Source organism: Rhinoraja longicauda, chromosome 32 (assembly GCF_053455715.1).
Source record: "Rhinoraja longicauda isolate Sanriku21f chromosome 32, sRhiLon1.1, whole genome shotgun sequence".
Classification (NCBI taxonomy): domain Eukaryota; kingdom Metazoa; phylum Chordata; class Chondrichthyes; order Rajiformes; family Arhynchobatidae; genus Rhinoraja; species Rhinoraja longicauda.
In genome coordinates this window covers 5,703,814-5,718,585 of record NC_135984.1, presented here as the reverse complement: position 1 = coordinate 5,718,585, position 14,772 = coordinate 5,703,814, and the positions used below count along the sequence as shown (strand labels likewise).

Below are 14,772 nucleotides of genomic sequence, written 5' to 3'. Positions count from 1 at the left end.
ACACGCTTACACAACGCTCTAATCTTCCACTTCAAGAGTGTTAAGAGTATTCAATTACCTCATGCACTGACAGCTGAACAATGAGATTCTTACTTATGCAGCAGCATAACAGCCCTGTAAACACAGTGCTCACTAGATTACATAATAAACAACAAAAACAAAATCAATAATTAAAAACCCCAATATTACTGTAAAAAGCCTAAAATCTTTAGTGCAACGAAGACTGTTCATGGGCACAAAATGCTGGAGTAACTCAGCGGGACAGGCAGCTGGCGAGGAATGGGTGACGTTTCGGGTTGAGACCCTCTGAAGAAAGGTCTCGACACGAAATGCCACCCACTCCTCTCCAGAGATGATACCTGTCCCGCTGAGTTACTCCAGCATTTTGTGTCTATCATCATCATCATCATCATATATATACAGCCGGAAACAGGCCTTTTCGGCCCTCCAAGTCCGTGCCGCCCAGTGATCCCCGTACATTAACACTATCCTACACCCACTAGGGACAATTTTTTACATTTACCCAGCCAATTAACCTACATACCTGTACGTCTTTGGAGTGTGGGAGGAAACCGAAGATCTCGGATCTTTGGTGTTAACCAGCATCTGCAGTTCCTTCCTGTACAAGAAAGTTCAGAGTTTAGTTAGTGTTTTATAGTTGTCAGGAAGAAACTGTTCTTGAACCTTGAGGTCACAGTTTTCAGACTCTTACACAGCATCTCTGGAGAGAAGGAATAGGTGACGTTTCGGGTGGCAACCCTTCTTCAGACTGATTGTATTGAGGGAGGTGGGGGGTGAAAGCTGGAAAAGAGAGGTATGTCTTGGAGGTAACATCATAGAGAATTGTATAAGAAAATAACTGCAGATGCTGGTACAAATCGAAGGTATTTATTCACAAAATGCTGGAGTAACTCAGCAGGTCAGGCAGCATCTCAGGAGAGAAGGGATGGGTGACGTTTCGGGTCGAGACCCTTCTTTAGACTGAAATCATACAGAATTGTGTTTGCAAGCAAAGAATGTCACCGTGCCTAGTCACATGTGACAATAAAGTATTCCTATTCCTATTAAATACAACCTCAAATAAGCTCTGAACTACAATAGACTATTATTATTATTATTATTATTATTATTCACAGTGCACTATGTTTACATATCCTGTTGTGCTGCAGCAAGTAAGAGCTACATTGTTCTATCTGGGGCACATGACAATAAAACACACTTGACTCTAAACAGCCTGTTGAAGCTACACTGACTGACGAACGTCCACTTTTAAAACTGATCCCATTTATATTCTCCCCGCATTCCCAGCAGTTGCTCCAGATTCAATCTCTCGCCGACATGCCCGTGGCAATTTGTAGCAGCCACTTCACTAACCCACACTTCGTTGGCAAGTTTGAGGAAGCTGGAGGAATGGTCCAAAGTGCAAAGTTGGCATGCAATGAGATGCAAAGTTGGCATGCACTGAGATGCAAAGTTCACACAGACAGCGTCGGAGATGGGGAACGAAACCAGTCTGCTGAAACTCTGCCGCGGCGTTGGAAGTAATATTGCACTCGGGTCGGGAGTGATAACTCTTCCTCTTCCCTCCTCTCTTGCTGCAGAGCCATGTCTTTCATTCAGTTTTTTGCCAGGCCTCTCTTGCCACGTTTGGCTTACCACCGGATCTCCGGCCGAGACCCTGGAGTAGTCTTCCTGCCGGGGTTCAAGTCCACCATGGACGGAGTGAAAGCATTGGCCTTGGAGGAGTTTTGTGCTTCAGCAGGTCATTCCTTCATCAGGTAGTGTCACAATTCTCAGGTGTGACGCCACTAAAGTGAAGTCAGGAGTTGTGTAGGAAAATAACTGCAGATGCTGGTACAAATCGAAGGTATTTATTCACAAAATGCTGGAGTAACTCAGCAGGTCAGGCAGCATCTTTAGAGAGAAGGAATGGGCGACGTTTCGGGTCGAGACCCTTCTTCAGACTGATGTCAGGGAGGTGGGACAAAGGAAGGATACAGGTGGAGACAGGAAGATAGAGGGAGAACTGGGAAGGGGGAGGGGAAGAGAGGGACAGAGGAACTACTAAAGTTGGAGGTCAATGTTCATACCACTGGGCTGCAAGCTGCCCAGACGAAATATGAGGTGCTGTTCCTCCAATTTGCGGTGGGCCTCACTATGGCACTGGTGGAGGCCCATGACAGAAAGATCAGACTGGGAGTGGGAGGGGGAGTTGAAGTGCTCAGCCACCGGGAGATCAGGTTGGTTAACGCGGACTGAGCGCAGGTGTTCAGCAAAGCGATCGCCGAGCCTGCGTTTGGTCTCGCCGATGTAAATAGGTTGACATCTGGAGCAGCGGATGCAATAGATGAGATTGGAGGAGGTGCAGGTGAACCTCTGTCTCATCGGGAAAGACTGTTTGGGTCCTTGGATGGAGTTGAGGGGGGAGGTAAAGGGACAGGTGTTGCATCTCCTGCGGTTGCAGGGGAAAGTGCCCGGGGATGGGTTGGTTTGGGTAGGAAGGGATGAGTGGACCAGGGAGTTACGGAGGGAACGGTCTCTGTGGAACGCAGTAAGGGGAGAAGATGGGAAGATATGGCCAGTGGTGGGGTCCCGTTGGCGGTGACGGAAATGTTGGCGGATGATTTGTTGGATACGCTGGCTGATGGGGTGGAAGGTGAGAGCGAGGGGGATTCTGTCTTTGTTACGAATGGGGGAAGGGGGAGCAAGAGCGGAGCTGCGGGATATAGACGAGACCCTAGTGAGAGTCTCATCTATAATGGAAGAGGGGAAGCCCCGTTTCCTAAAGAATGAGGACATCTCTGATGCCCTAGTGTGAAACACCTCATCCCGGGCACAGATGCGATGTAGACGGAGGAATTGGGAGCAGGGGATATACCTTTTCCAGGAGACAGGGTGGGAAGAAGTGTAGTCCACATAGTTGTGGGAGTCAGTGGGTTTGTAGTAGATGTCGGTCACTAGTCTGTCTCCTGTGATGGAGATGGTGAGAGAGGAAACGGTAGGGAGATGTCGGAGATGGTCCAAGTATATTTAAGAGCAGAATGGAAATTAGTGGTGAAGTGTATGAAGTCAGTGAGTTCTGCATGGGTACAAGAGGTAGCACCAATGCAGTCGTCGATGTAGCGGAGGTAGAGTTCGGGGATGGGGCCAGTGTACGTCCGGAACAGGGATTGTTCGACGTACCTGACAAAGAGGCAGGCGTAGCTAGGGCACCATGCGAGTGCCCATAGCTACGCCTCTGGTTTGGAGGAAGTGGGAGGAGTCAAAGGAGAAGTTGTTGAGGGAAACAACTAATATGATCTTGTCACTTTAATTGACTGTTCTGCAACGCTGACATTTAGATGTACCTATCTCAAACTCCGTTAATTAAAATGACCAATCTTGCGAATATAATTGGCCAATTAAGTAGCGATCGACATATTCAGTCTCACTGACCTGATCGCAAATATGTTCCACATTTAAATCATTTTTGATTATCATTGTTGGAAGATTTACTTTGGCCTGACACTCTGTTAATTTTTGTTGGTCTCTGTGTTTAAATGTATTCTGAATGTGTTATTTAGCATTTACAAAAAATGGCTTGGATCTGTAAATACCCTATTGATCAGATAAACGTTCAGAATGAAATTTGCTCTGTGAATCTCTGGCAGCCAATGAAGCATTTTATGGTCGGAAAGATGGGCAGGGTTTTTTAATGATGGAAGATTGAAAGGCACAGATGTGGAGAGGTGTCAAATGCAAGCAAATCTTTGCTCCACAGTTATTCCAGGTAGATTCAGAACTGTTTCCTCAGTGTGTAGAACCATGGACTAGAGTCTCAAAATAGGTGAATAAAAGACACAAAGTACTGGAGTTACTCAGTGGGTCAGACAGCATCTCTGGAGAAAAGGATTCTGAAGAAGGGTCTTGACCTGAAACATCGCCTATTCCTTTTCTCCAGAGATGCTGTCTGATCTGCTGAGTTACTCCAGTACTTTGTGTCTATCTTTGGTTTAAACCAGCATCTGCAGTTCCTCCCTACATTTTGGGTTGGGACGCTCCTTCAGACCGATTATGGTGAGGGGGGAGAGAACTGGAAGAGACGAGGGACAGGACCTAGAAACATAGAAAATAGGTGCAGGAGGAGGCCATTCGGCCCTTCAAGCCAGCACCGCGATTCATTGTGATCATGTCTGATCGTCCCCAATCAATAACCCGTGCCTGCCTTCTCCCCATATCCCTTGATTCCACTAGTCCCTAGAGCTCTATCCAACTCTCTCTTAAATCCATCCAGTGATTTGGCCTCCACTGCCCTCTGTGGCAGAGAATTCCACAAATTCACAACTCTCTGGGTGAAAACGCTTTTTCTCACCTCAGTTTTAAATGGCCTCCCGTTTATTCTAAGACTGTGGCTCCTGGTTCTGGACTCGCCCAACATTGGGAACATTTTTCCTGCATCTAGGTTGTCCAGTCCTTTTATAATTTTATATGTCTCTATAAGATCCCCTCTCATCCTTCTAAACTCCAGTGAATACAAGCCCAGTCTTTTCAATCTTTCCTCATATGTCAGTCCCGCCATCCCAGGGATCAATCTCGTGAACCTACGCTGCACTGCCTCAATTACAAGGATGTCCTTCCTCAAATTAGGAGACCACAACTGTACACAGTACTCCAGATGTGGTCTTATGAGGGCCCTATACAACTGCAGAAGAACCTCTTTACTCCTGTACTGAAATCTTCTTGTTAAGAATTCCAACATTCCATTAGCTTTCTTCACTGCCTGTTGTACCTGCACGCCAACTTTCAGTGACTGGTGTATAAGGACTCCCAGGTCTCACTGCACCTCCCTTGTGAGTGATAGGACAAAGCCCTGTGAGTGATAGGTGGATACAGATAGAGGGGGTGGGGGGTGGGGGGATAGGCAGATGATTGGACAAAGGCCAGAGATGAAAAGACAAAAGATGTGAGATATGGATAGAAGAGGTGTGAATTGTGAAGTTGTGAATTCAGAGGAAGGAATGTAGGTGGAAGGGGAGGGTAGGGGAGAAATGGGTCCAGGTGGGGCAATTTGCTGGAATTTAGAAGGATGAGAGGGGATCTTATAGAAACATATAAAATTCTTGGACAGGGTAAATGCAGAAAAAATGTTCCTGATGTTGGGGGAGTCCAGAACCAGGGGTCACAGTTTAAGAATAAGGGGTATGCCATTTAGGACTGAGGAAAAACTTTTTCACCCAGAGAGTTGTGAATCTGTGCAATTCTCTGCCACAGAAAGCAGTGGAGGCCAATTCACTGGATGTTTTCAAGAGAGAGTTAGATTTAGCTTTTAGGGCTAACGGAATCAAGGGATATGGGGAAAAAGCAGGAACTGATGATCAGCCATGATCATATTGAATGGCGGTGCTGGCTCGAAGGGCCGAATGGCTTACTCCTACATCTATTTTTTATGTTTCTGTTTAACTCACTGTGAATATTCAGGACAGATTGATGGCTTTGAGTATTTTAACGAGATCAGGAATGTATGGTTAGTCCAGAAAGGTTGTACTGAGGTAAAAGATCAGCCGTGATGTGATGGAGCAGGCAAAGTGGGGCTGAACAGCCTTCCTACATCTACCTGTGCCTTAGTGTAGTTCAGAGATACAGCGCGGAAACAGGCCCTTAAGCCCACCGAGTCCGTGCCGAACAGCGATCCCCACACACTAGCACTATCCTGCACACTAAGGACAATGTACAATTCTTTACCAAAGCCAATTAACCTACAAACCTGTGTGTCTATGGAATGCAGGAGGAATCCGGAGCGGGTCAGGCAGCATCTCTGGAGGAACTTGTGTTTGATGGTTGGGGGATTGTTGGAGATATCACTCACTCTGTTTTGAGAAGAACATTTACATTCACTGTGAATGGAAGGTATTTCAAGTCTGGTTTTACGTTTTCACCAACAGTGAGGCCACTCCCATCAGCTTAATTTTAGCCCAGATTGGATGTTTAAATCTTTGGGAATGTGGTTTGAAGCTTTTAACCATTTCATTTAAAGTTCGATTTACTGCTCCTACCCCAAGGCTAATAGCTATTTCCAGAGGATAACGACTGGATGGTTAAATCGTGTGGCTAAGGACTGGAACGATTAGCGTCTTGCATAACAGTTTAAGTATTTGGTGACACAATTTTGCCTTTATCTCGAGTAAAGGGTTATGAAAATTATGTTAGACCTTACAGCCTCATCTGTGAAGTTATTACCAGACGAGAATGTTACAAAATGTACAGACTGTGTTCCAGGTCTGCCAAATAAATTCAACTCACGGGGCTGGGTGGCGCTGAGAGGGTGGTCTACACTGATCCACCAGTCAGCTTTTGATCTCGACCTTCACACACTGACCTTCCTGACCTGGGCCTCCTCCACTGTCAAGAGTGAGGCCACACGCAAATTGGAGGAAGAGCATCTCATATTTCGCTTGGGCAGCTTGCACCCCAGCTGTATGACTATTGCTTTCTCCAACTTCAAGTAACCCCTGTCTCTCCGTTCCCCCCCCAAACCCTTGTTCTCCGACTAGTTTCACTGTCCTCCTGATTAATTTTACTTTTTGTGCGCCTCGTTGTCAACTTCTCCTCAGCCAAACTGCTCTACATTTCCTTGATCACTTCTGCTTTGATCTGTCGTTTTCATGCCTTACCCTTCCTTATCTCTAGTTTCTCTCACCTCTGGCTCTCAGTCTGAAGAAGAGTCTCGACCTATAGGGAGAGGTTGAGCAGGCTGGCACTCTACCTTGGAGCGCAGGAGGATGAGGGGTGATCTTATAGAGGTGTATAAAATCATGAGAGGAATAGATCGGGTAGATACACAGAGTCTCTTGCCCAGAGTAGGGGAATCGAGGACCAGAGGACCCAGGTTTAAGGTGAAGGGGAAACATTTAATGGGAATCCGAGGGGTAACTTTTTCCACACAAAGGGTGGTGGGTGTATGGAACAAGCTGCCAGAGGAGGTGGTTGAGGCTGGGACTATCCCATCATTTAAGAAACAGTTAGACGGGTAATATGGATAGGGCAGGTTTGGAGGGATATGGACCAAGCACAAGCAAGTGGGACTAGTGTAACTGGGACATTGTCGGCCGGTGTGGGCAAGTTGGGCCGAAGGACCTGTTTCCACACTGGAATCTCGAGGGGTAACTTTTTCACACAAAGTATGAAACGAGTTGCCAGAGGAGGTTGTTGAGGCAGGGAGTATAGCAATGTTTAAAAAAATAATTAGACAAGTACATGGATTGGACAAGTTTGGAGGGGTATGAGTGGAACGTAGGCAGATGGGACTACTGTAGATGGTACACGTTGGTCGGTGTGGGCAAGTTGGGTCGAATGGTCTGTTTCCACACTGCATGACTCTACATCATTGCTAAGTATTTTAACTCCGGGTGAGAGAAAATAACACGGGTGTTTGGCTTATCTGTGCAGCTGAGATTAAATGCAGTGTTGCATTCACACATTTTGACAACAGATATTGCCACACAAACAGGTTTCTGGTCTGTCTGAAGAATGATCCTAATGTAGCTTTAAGTAGTCTAATGATCCAGTATTCCCCACTGAACCAGATGCAATGGAGTGATTAGGCCACCTGCTGGTCACAACTTTGATGTCAACAAGAAATCTATAATTAAGTTACAGTTGCTTTGTGGCCTTTTTGCATATTTATAATGTAGAAAGCTCATGCTTTATATTTTAAATTATAGAGGGTTGTGATGTAGATCAAATTACAAGTCAATTTTAGTTGAAGAGATGATTCATGAACCAACACCGACCGCCCTGGCCACCCACTCATTTCATTCCTAATGTCGGGAAGAAGGTACAGGAGGGACTGGCTACGGGTGCTGTCTGTACGGAGTTTGTGCGTTCTCCCTGTGACCCCGTGGGTTTTCTCCAGGTGCTCCGGGTTTCCTCCCACACTCCAAAGATGAATGAATGAATGAACGAATGAATGAATAAGTTTATTGGCCAAGTATGTGCATATACAAGGAATGTGCCTTGGTGCTCCGCTCACAAATGACAACACATAACATAACAACATAACAACACTTTATTGTCACTCGGCACAACACCGAGCGAAATTTCAGCAGTCACAAAATACAGCAAAAAGAAAAGAACACAGGACACCCGACCCCAACACAAACATCCATCACAGTGACTCCAAACACCCCCTCACTGTGATGGAGGCAACAAAACTTCCCCTCTCTTCCCCCCGCACCCACGGACAGGCAGCTCGACCCCTACCGAGGCAAACGACACGCACAGCCCCCGCAAGGGGATGGAAGGCCCCCCCGGCCGAGCCGCCCCGGGCACCGAAACGTCCCGCGGCCACACCGGGCGATGTTAAGTCCAACGGCCGAGCCGCACCGGGCACTGAAACGTCCCGCGGCCGAACAGCGCTGACGATGTTAAGTCCAGCGGCCAAGCCGCGCCGGGCATTGAAACGTCCCGCGGCCGAGCCGCACCGGGCACTGAAACGTCCCGCGGCCACACCGGGCACTGAAACGTCCCGCGGCCACACCGGGCGATGTTAAGTCCAGCGGCCGAGCCGCACCGGGCACTGAAACGTCCCGCGGCCGCACCGGGCACTGAAACGTCCCGCGGCCGCACCGGGCGATGTTAAGTCCAGCGGCCGAGCCGCACCGGGCACTGAAACGTCCCGCGGCCGAGCTGCGCCGGCAATGTTAAGGCCCGCAGCCGAGCCGCGCCCCGGGGAAGAGACCTAATAAAATAAAGGTTTCCCCCCGCCCCCCCCCCACCCCACCCCACCCCACCACACACCCCCACCACACACCCCCACCACACACCCCCACCACACATACACAGCCAAAAACAGAAACAAAAACCATCCCAACACCGACACAAACAAAAAAAAAGAAAAAAAGACAACAGACTGCCAGAGAGCCGCAGCCGTTAGGCGCAGCCAACTCCTCCCACAAACATACAGTTAACAATTAAGAATAAAGCATAACCACATCAAAACAATAAGGATACAACATTACGGTCTAAACAAGTGGGTGAAAATAAACCAGAGCAAAAGAGAGACTACAGACTTTGGTTATTGAGGAGAACTATCACTCGTGGGAAAAAAAGCTGTTTTTATGTCTGGCTGTGGCTGCTTTGTCAGTCCGGAGTCGCCTTCCAAAGGGAAGTGATTCGAAGAGTTTGTGGCCAGGGTGAGAGGGGTCAGAGATGATCTTGCCCGCTCGCTTCCTGGCCCTTGCAGTGTACAGTTCGTCAATGGGGGGAAGGTTGCAGCCAACAACCTTCTCAGCTGATCGAACGATCCGGTGCAGCCTCCGGATGTCGTGCTTGGTGGCTGAGCCAAACCAGACCGTGATGGAGAAGATGAGGACGGATTCAATGATAGCCGTGTAGAATTGGACCATCATTGCCTGTGGCAGATTGTGTTTCTTCAGTTGCCACAGGAAGTACATCCTCTGTTGGGCCTTTTTGACTGTGGAGTCGATGGTGGCCCCCCATTTAAGGTCCCTGGAGATGATGGTTCCAAGGAACTTAAATGACTCCACAGATGTGACTGTGGTGTTGTTGATGGTGAGTGGGGGAGGGGAGGGGGAGCTCATCGAAAGTCTACAATTAGTTCCACTGTCTTGAGAGCATTGAGCTCCAGGTTGTTGCAATGGCACCAGGACGCCAGCTGTGTCACTTCACCTCTGTAGGCAGATTCCTCCCCATCCTGGATCAGTCCAATCAGGCTAGTGTCATCCGCAAACGTGAGGAGCTTGACAAAGGAGTCTGTGGAAGTGCAGTCGTTGGTGTAGAGAAATTTAATGGAGAGGGGAGAGTACGCAGCCTTGCGGTGCTCCTATGCTGAGGGTCTGTGGGTCCGAGATGTGCTTTCCCAGCCTCACATGCTGCTTCCTGTCTGTCAGGAAGTTGATGATCCACTGACAGAGGGGTTCAGGCACAGTCAGCTGGGAGAGTTTGGAGTGTGGTAGGTCTGGCACAATGGTGTTAAAAGCAGAGCTAAAGTCCTCAAACAGAATCCTGGCATAGGTCCCCTTGTGGTCTAGGTGCTGGAGGATGAAGTGCAGGCCTAGATTGACTGTGTCATCCACCGATCTATTGGCCCTATATGCAAACTGCAGGGGGTCCAGCAGGGGGTTTGTGATGTTTTCCAGCAAGTCTTTCAACGGTCTTCATGACTACAGGGGTCAGTGCGACAGGCCTGTAGTCATTAAGACCAGTGATCCTTGTCTTTTTGGGTACAGGGACAATAGTGGAGACCTTGAAGCAGGCAGGGACAGTGCAGGTTTGCAGGGACTGGTTGAAAATGTCTGTGTAGATCACTGCCTGTTGTTCGGCACAGAGCTTGAGGGTAGAGGCGGAAACATTGTCCGGTCCTGGGGATTTCCGGCTTTTCTGTTTTCTGAATAGCCTCTCCACCTCCGCAATTTCTATTGTTAAACTGGAGTCATTCTGTGAGGATGTGCAAATTGGTGATCGCACATATACAGGTTTATAGGTTAAAGTGGCTTTGGTTTAAAAAATGGTGACTTTTCCCTCGTGTGTAGGATAATGCTAATGTACAGGGATCGCTGGTGGACAGACCGGTCTGTTTCTGTGCTGTATCTCTAAAATCTAAAGTCCAGAGAAGTTTGAAAACTGTTCAAGAACAGTTTCGTTCCAACAACCATCCAGCTGTTGAACATCAGGCACAATACTAACCTCGACTATGAACTAAGGACTATCTTTGGTTGTACTCAGGACTTTGGCTTTTTTGCACTGGTTATTAATTTATTGATCGTTTTTTTGTATATTATGTTATCTATGAGTAATGTATTTACAGGCCTGTTAAAAGCTTTTGCAACTGAGAATTGCATTGTTCCACTGCTGCTACACTTGACGATTAAGTGCAGCACGATGGCGCAGCGGTAAAATTGCTGCCTTATAGTACCAGAGACCCGGGTTCCATCCTGACTATGGGTGTCTGTACAGAGTCTGTATCTTCTCCCCGTGACTGCGTGGGTTTCCCACAAAAGATGTACAGGTTCGTAGGTTAATTGGCTTTGGTAAAAATTGTAAATGAACCTAGAGGATGGTGCGAGCGTGTGGGGATCACAGGTCGGCGTGGACTCAGAGAGTTGTGAATCTGTGGAATTCTCTGCCTCAGAAGGCAGTGGAGGCCAATTCTCTGAATGCATTCAAGAGAGAACTAGATAGAGCTCTTAAGGATAGCGGAGTCAGGGGGTATGGGGAGAAGGCAGGAACGGGGTACTGATTGAGAATGATCAGCCATGATCACATTGAATGGCAGTACTGGCTCGAAGGGCCGAATGGCCTCCTCCTGCACCTATTGTCTATTGTCTATTGATAGGTCGAATGACCTGTTTCCGTGCTGTGTCACTAACTAAACTAAACTAAACACTCTTGACACTTGAAAATTCTGCTTTTTCTAATTGGGCAGGAATTTACTTGGGACATTGGGTGTTTCTCTGTGCAGGTTTGATTATACTGGCTGTGGCAGGTCAGAGGGGGACCCTGAGGAATACCTGCTGGGAATTTGGAAGGATGATGTACTCTCTGTCTTGGATAACCTTACCACAGGACCTCAGGTCAGTCTTGGGAACCCACTTTTATAACTGCACTATTCACTTTCTTTATTCACTGAGCTGTAATGAACTTCCCTTTCCCTGTGTTAATTAGGAATAATTATCCATTGGCACCTTTCAAAAGCTAATTAGTTAAATATACAAAGGGGAAAATGTTCGGAGATCTAATCAAGATGAATGAGCACACACCTCTCTAAGATCACCTCTCATCCTCCTACACTCCAAAGAATAAAGTCTTAGCGTGCTCAACCACTCCCTGTACTGTAGCTCAAGGCCCTCAAGTCCAGGCACCATCCTTGTAAATCTTCTCTGTACTCTTTCCAGCTGAACGGCATCCTTCCTGCACTCCAAGGAATGAAGTCCGAGCCTGGCCAAAATGTCCCTATAGCTCAGGCACTTGAGTCCTGGCGACAGACTCATACATTCTCTCTACACTCTTCCCAGCTTAATGACATCCTCCCTATCGCAGGGTGACCAGAACTGAACACGATACTCCAAATGCAGTGATAACATCCAAACATAACATCCAAACTTCTCTGCTCCATATGGCAGCACCTAGTGGCCACCCCCAAGAACAACACCAGTCAATTGTACTGCAAACCCTAGGGATTGTAACATCCAGTCCTACTGATCAACCTGAAACCTGACTGATGAAAGCCAATGTGCCGAAAGCCTTCTTCACTTCCCCAACTACCTGTGATGCCACTTTCAAAGAACTATGTACCTGCACAGAACTATGTGCCAAAGGGCAGCACGGTGGTACAGCGGTAGAATTGCTGCTTGAGACCCGGGTTTGATCCTGACTACGGTGCTGTCTGTACGGAGTGGGTCCTTTCTCTCCTGGGCCTCCTCCACACACAAATTGGAGGAAGAGCACCTCATATTTTGCCTGGGCAGATTACAGCACAACAGGCATGAAGGTTGATTTCCCTAATTTGAAGTAATCCCTGCATTCCCTCCCTCCCATGCCATCCTTCTAGTTCCACTGTTCGCATCCTTGTATTCCTTCATTATCACCTCTTCCCCAGCCAACACTGGGCCATTGTGGGCTCCACTCCTCCTTGGTCACCTGTTGCCAGACCTGCTTTGTTCTGGCCTTTTGTTCCCTCCAGTTCCCTCCCCACAACTTTCAGAGGCTCTGTCCCAAAACGTCCCCCAGCCTTTTACTTCAGAGACGCTGTCTGACCCACTGAGTTACTCCAGCACTCTGTGCCGATCTTCAGTACAAACCAGCCTCTCCAGTTCCTTTATACACAATGTATGAATTGTTTTTGTTGGTTGGGTATGCGTGACGTCGGAGAAAATATCCATAACTCAAATGTTCACTGATTCTTTGCGTGGGACGGTGGCGCAGTGGTAGAATTGCTGCCTTACAGCGGCAGAGACCCGGGTTCCATCCTGAGTGCTTGTCTGTACGGAGTTTGAATGTTCCGAGATTTTCAGTTTCCTCCCACACTCCAAAGACGTACAGGTTTGTAGCTTAATCGGCTCGGCCGCGGGGCCTTCCATCCCCTTGCGGGGGGGGCTGTGCGTGTCGGTCGCCTCGGTAGGGGTCGAGCTGCCTGTCCGTGGGCGTGGGGGGAAGAGAGTGGAAGTTTTGTTGCCTTCCATCACAGTGAGGGGGTGTTTGGAGTCACTGTGATGGATGTTTGTGTTGGGGTCGGTCGTGTGTCCTGTGTTCTTTTCTTTTTTGTTGTGTTCTGTGACTGCTGTAATTTCGTTCGGTATCTGTACCGAATGACAATAAAGTTCTGTACCTGTATGTATAAATTTTCCCAAGTGTGTGTAGGATGGTGTTAATGTGCGGGGATCGCTGGTCAGGGCAGACTCGGTGGGCCGAAGGGCCTGTTTCCGCGCTGTATCTCTAAACTAAACTAAACGAAAAAATTCTGGTACAAAGTTTTTTGTTGTTGACTGGTTCCTCTTCCTCCAACACTACAGATCCTGGTGGGCTCCAGTTTGGGAGGGTGGCTCATGCTACTGGCTTCCCTTGCCAGGCCGAAGAAAGTGGCTGGAATGGTCGGCCTCGCAACCGCCGCTGATTGCTTTGTAAATTGTCTCAATCAGCTCTCTCCAGAGGTAGGAGAATCGGCATTTAATACTTGCTTGAATAAATGTCATTGGTACATGGATAGGACAGGTTTGGAGGGATATGGAGCAAACGCGGGCAGGTGGGACTAGTGTAGATGGGACTAGTGTAGATGGGATGGTAGATCATCACTGCCACTGAGGTATGGTGGTTAGGCTTCAGGGCTGGCAAACCAAGACATGGGCCATTAGCCAAGTGTCATGTTCAAGTTCGGCTATGGCACCTGGTAACTTAAATTCAAGTAAATAAACCTGCAAAAGAAAGCAAGTTCTGGCATGAAATGAGCAAATCCTTGTTTGGAGCCATAAGATTGACTAATGATTGGTCAATGATCATACCAAGGAAGGAAGTGAGGTGGAATGTCTTTAGTCAAAGGGCGGTGAATCTGTGGGATTTATTGCCACAGAAGGCCGTGGAGGCCAAGTCAATGGACATTAATACGGCAGAGATGGATAGATTCTTGATTAGTATGGGTGTCAGGGGTTATGGGAGAAGGCAGGAGAATGGGGTTAGGAGGGAGAGATGGGTCACCCATGATTGAATGACGGAGTAGACTTGATGGGCCGATTGGCCGAACTCTGCTCCTATCACATATGGACTTATGAATGGGTGACATTTCGGGTCGAGGCCCTTCTTCGTCCATCTTGTGCCCGTGCCCTCTGTTTTATTCTCTTTCGTTTGATCTTCAGATGCGGAAGGAAGTGGAGGAGACGGGCGTGTGGAAGTTGCCCTCCAAGTACTGTGCCAAAGGCTTCTACACGGTCAGGCACGAGTTTATGAAGGAGTTGGAGGAGCACTGCGTGCTGGGGGGCGGCATCCCGGTGGCCTGCCCGGTGCGGTTAATCCACGGCATGAAGGACAAGTTGGTGCCCTGGCACAACTCCGTCAGGGTGGCTGAGCAGCTGGCGAGCGAAGACGTGAACATCATCCTACGCAAGGACGCGGACCACCGAATGTCCCAGCCAGAGGACCTGAAGCTGCTGCTCTCTGTAGTCGGCGACCTCATGCACAGGTTAACCCAAGCCCACCTGCACTAGTTCAGCTTCATTTAAACATGGTCATAGAGTCACACAGCGTGGAAACGGGGCCTTCATAGAAACATAGAAACATAGAAAA

The 14,772-nt window shown here is 48.1% G+C and overlaps 1 protein-coding gene across 6 annotated transcripts in view; it reads left to right on the top strand.

Annotated features, from left to right (window-relative positions):
- The window catches only part of LOC144608811 (palmitoyl-protein thioesterase ABHD10, mitochondrial-like), a 42,094-nt gene extending 27,322 nt beyond the window's left edge, over positions 1-14,772 (top strand). For 2 of the 6 annotated variants that reach the window (XM_078426950.1, XM_078426951.1), the window contains exons 3-6: positions 1,602-1,778; positions 11,459-11,570; positions 13,509-13,646; positions 14,346-14,772. In XM_078426950.1, the coding sequence (XP_078283076.1) occupies positions 1,606-1,778; positions 11,459-11,570; positions 13,509-13,646; positions 14,346-14,693 (771 nt within the window). In that variant the 5' untranslated portion in view covers positions 1,602-1,605 and the 3' untranslated portion in view covers positions 14,694-14,772. Of the gene's footprint in view, positions 1-1,162; positions 1,542-1,601; positions 1,779-11,458; positions 11,571-13,508; positions 13,647-14,345 lie in introns of those variants that run through there. The other 4 variants (XM_078426955.1, XM_078426954.1, XM_078426952.1 and 1 more) reach the window with 3 other exon arrangements.